The sequence below is a fragment of the Nicotiana tabacum genome, chromosome 22, assembly GCF_000715075.1.
Source record: "Nicotiana tabacum cultivar K326 chromosome 22, ASM71507v2, whole genome shotgun sequence".
In the NCBI taxonomy this organism is placed as follows: Eukaryota; Viridiplantae; Streptophyta; class Magnoliopsida; order Solanales; family Solanaceae; genus Nicotiana; species Nicotiana tabacum.
Genome location: NC_134101.1, coordinates 38,605,675 through 38,609,881, shown reverse-complemented (window position 1 = coordinate 38,609,881; position 4,207 = coordinate 38,605,675). Strand labels below are relative to the sequence as shown.

Genomic DNA, 4,207 nt, shown 5'->3' with positions numbered 1-4,207 from the left:
CAAAGAAAATGAACATGGTGACTGATTTTTGACCTCACTATTATTTAAAAAGGAAAAGAAGATAAAAGAAAAAGATGTGACCGAGCCTTGGTTTTAGGCAGCCTACATATCCTGGGTTATAAGAGAATCAGGTCACGTGTAGTTCAAGTGAAAGAAGAGTGATGGAGTATGCTTAGAGGGAGTGTCGAGTGAAGTTTCGTCGAGGTTCAGATCCGCGGTTCCTACTATTACATCAAAATAAAAAGAAAATTACGTACTCTTGAAATCTAAGAGTTACATAATTTCTATCTAAATGCCATCTGGAGTCTTGTCTTGATTCTTGACTTGCTTCCCTCATTGACTTTAGACTGAAACTTGATGCTCTCGATGTAACAAACTATGAAATATTCTCCGAGGCTTGATTCTTGATCAGATGATGAGAAGATGGATCTTGCGACCCTATGTCTCCGCATGCATTATGTCAAGGCTGGTTGCGGCTGGTATTGAGATCAAACGTTCCACTTTCTCTGGCGAGAGCTGGAGTCTTTTCTTGCACATCCAATGTGTACTTTGCATAAAAACCTGCAAGCCATCAGAAACAAACAAAACAAATAAATATTTTCTGTCCCAGTTTGTACTAAAAAATTTTTGTGAGTTATTGAAAATATATTAAATTATCTTTGCTATTGCAGAATAAAGAATTGACAAAAGACACAATTTTTTTTTTTGAATAGTAGGTGATCTCGTACCCAATGTTAATAAGAAGGAAGGAAACCAGGGGATGTAGTACCCTATGTTGACAATAAGATGAGGCTCGTGGCACTCTGAGATGCTACTAGGGAATGTCGTACCCTATGTTGGCGATAAAATGAGGCTCTTGGCACTCTGAGATGCTACTAGGGAATGTCTTACCCTATGTTTGCAATAAAAATAAGGCTCGTAGCACTCTTAGATGCTACTAGGGAATGGCGTACCCTATGTTGGCAATAAAATGATGCTTGTGGCACTTTGAGATGCTACTAGAGAATGTCGTACCCTATGTTGGCACTAAAATGCAACTAGGGGATGTAGTACCCTGTGTTTGGCAGTAAGATGAGGCTCGTGGCTCTCTAAGATGCTACTAGGGAATGTCGTACCCTATGTTGGCAAAGAGTAATGCAACTAAAGGATGTAGTACCCTGTGTTAAAGATAAGGTATTGGTTCCTTAAAATTAAACTAAAAATAACGTGATTATATGTATATTGGAAGAAAAACAAGGATTTTGAGAACTTCACTTGGTGAGGTTCGTCCCTTCACGAACTGTTTCCTAAAAAGGTTCAGTTCCTGTTTTGAACAAAGAAAGATTTGTTAGTTTTAAAATGGTGGTCAGTTTGTGGCCTTGATTTCTTGGGTGACTTGACCTTGCGTCCATTACACTTGTTAGAAAAACTAACTCCGTCGATAGTCGTACAAATTGCCGGGAGATTCTATCCTTACTTTCTGGAGATCTTGTTTCTCAACATAGAAACCTGACTATTTGGCGCCTATCACCATTTTTGTTTGTGGTGCAAACAACCTTGCTCCCAAAAGTCTTTTAACTGAGTAACTTTTGTTGACCCTTGGAACATTCTTCAGCCCTTCCATCCCTTTGCTCGTCAAGAAAAATCATAGATGGCTTTATGCCTTTGCCCATACGGTTTATGCCGAACAATCTTTGCTTTATATAACGGGGAAACTGTAACCAGTTTTGCGGCCTTTTCTTTGCTTTGCTTTGACAAAATTAGATTGAAAGGGACTCAAAAAAGTAATGCGAAAGAAAATAAGAAGGTGAACTAATAGGTATTACAACTTAATCAAGAAGTGTCCCATTTAGAGGAAAGAATAAGAAAGGACTTATCTAGAGGAAATATGCTGACTTCAATGAACATGACATGCACTTTGGACTGGATGCCCGATCCGTTTGAACCGTCTAATTCTCAAAATCTGTTGTAAACTTAACTTTAAAACTGAGTTCTTTGTCTTGACCATGCTTGTGTCGGGATGTATGAAGCCTTAAATCGATCAATGATGCCCTTTGTGGGTTTTCACCAATTGACCTCTCTCATCTATCTTTCTCTCAACTCACCATTGCCTTATAGTGTCCGTGAGGGTTTTCACCAATAAGACTCTCTCATTTATTTTTCTCTCTTTACAATGACTGAGGCATCACCCGTAGTATACTGACTTAGCATTCTCGAAAGTTGATCAGAAGGTCTTAGCAGGGAAAGTTAAAAAGAAATATTCAACTGAATTACAACTTTTGGACCCATTTTGATGGAACAACCATCGAAAATAAAATAAAATCATGCCCCAGTTTATTTGAATACTGGGGACATGTGGATTTTTGTTTTGGTGTGACCGAACCCCAGAGTGAGGCTGCCTACGTATCCTTTCGAAATCAGGTCGAATGCAGTTCAATGAACATGAACTTGTTTTGATGGTTTTTATTTTTATTTTATTTTTTTATTTTTTAAGTACATTGGTTCCAAAAGAGGGGAAAACAAAGAAATATAAACAAGGCTTCAAATGGATAACTAGGGTTGACCAGTGTTTGGGTAGCGAGAATGTTAGCCTTTCGTCATCCCAACCTGAGAATGCTAAATATAAGAATGCCCCAACATAGCCATGTCATACATAGTATCTCTTGACCGCATCTGCGTTGACGGATATATCAGTCACCTTTCCTTCTATATCTACCAAGTGTAGAGCTCCTTTTGACAATACTTTCTTGACGAGGTAAGGACCTTGCCAATTCGGTGCGAACTTTCCTTTTGCTTCTTCCTGGTGCGGAAAGATACATTTCAAAACAAGTTGTCCTACCTCGAATTTTCTTGGGCGCACTTTCTTATTGTAAGCGCGTGCCATTCTTTGTTGGTATAACTGACCAAAACAAACTGCCGCCAAACGCTTTTCATCAATCAAATTCAACTGTTCCAATCGGGACTTCACCCATTCAGTGTCCTCAATCCCTGCTTCAACAATGATTCGGAGAGAGGGAATCTCAATTTCAGCAGGTATGACCGCTTCAGTTCCATAAACCAATAAGTAGGGCGTTGCGCCAACTGATGTACGGACAGTTGTCCGGTATCCCAAAAGAGCAAAAGGCAGTTTCTCGTGCCATTGTCTAGACCCTTGGATCATCTTCCTAAGAATCTTCTTGATGTTCTTATTTGCAACTTCAACAGCTCCATTAGCATTGGGACGGTAAGGAGTAGAATTGCGATGCTCAATTTTAAATTGTTCACATACCTCCTTCATCAGATGACTATTCAAATTAGCAGCATTATCTGTAATAATGGTTTTTGGAATACCGAAACGACAGATAATGTTGGAGTGAACAAAGTCTACTACTGCTTTCTTGGTAACTGCTTTCAATGTAATAGCTTCCACCCATTTGGTGAAGTAATCAATTGCAACCAAGATGAATCTGTGCCCATTTGAAGCTTTTGGCTCGATTGGGCCAATGACGTCCATTCCCCAAGCAACAAAAGGCCAAGGAGCCGACATAGGATACAACTCTGAAGGAGGCGAGTGAATCAAATCACTGTGAATCTGACACTGGTGGCACTTGCGAACAAAATGAAAGCAATCTCGTTCCATAGTAAGCCAATAATATCCTGCCCGAAGGATTTTCTTTGCTAGAACATATCCATTCATGTGCGGGCCACAAACTCCCAAATGCACCTCATTCATAATTATTTCAGCTTCTTTGGCATCCACACATCTCAACAAATTCAAATCCGGAGTTCTTTTGTATAGGATTTCCCCACTCAAAAAGAAACCATTAGAGAGTCGCCTAACAGTTCTCTTTTGATCCCTATTAGCATGTTCCGGATATTCTCTTGTTTTCAGAAACTGTTTAATATCACGATACCATGGTTCACCATCTGGTTCTGCTTCAATTGTATTGCAATAACCATGTTGATCCCGAATTTGAATTTCTAATGGGTCAATGTGAGTATTACCCGGATATGGAAGCATTGAGGCCAGGGTGGCCAAGGCATCAGCTAATTCATTGTGAAACCTGGGAATGTACCTGAATTCGATGGACTTGAACCTTTTGCTAAGATCCTCCACACATTGTCTATATGGAATGAGCTTGATGTCTCGAGTCTCCCAATCACCTTGAGCCAGCCAAATAAGCAAATCTGAATCTCCCATCACCAACAATTCATGCACATTTAGGTTTATTGCCATGTTCAGACCCAT

General features: G+C 39.7%; 1 protein-coding gene across 1 annotated transcript; it reads right to left on the bottom strand.

The window, feature by feature from the left end:
* Positions 1 to 460: 460 nt before the first annotated feature.
* Positions 461 to 4,207, bottom strand: LOC107797627 (uncharacterized). The gene is made up of 3 exons (XM_075242807.1): positions 3,544 to 4,207; positions 2,884 to 3,021; positions 461 to 561 (listed from the first exon to the last, which is right to left on the bottom strand). Exons 1-3 carry the CDS (start codon positions 4,205 to 4,207, stop codon positions 461 to 463), a joined length of 903 nt encoding a protein of 300 aa, XP_075098908.1.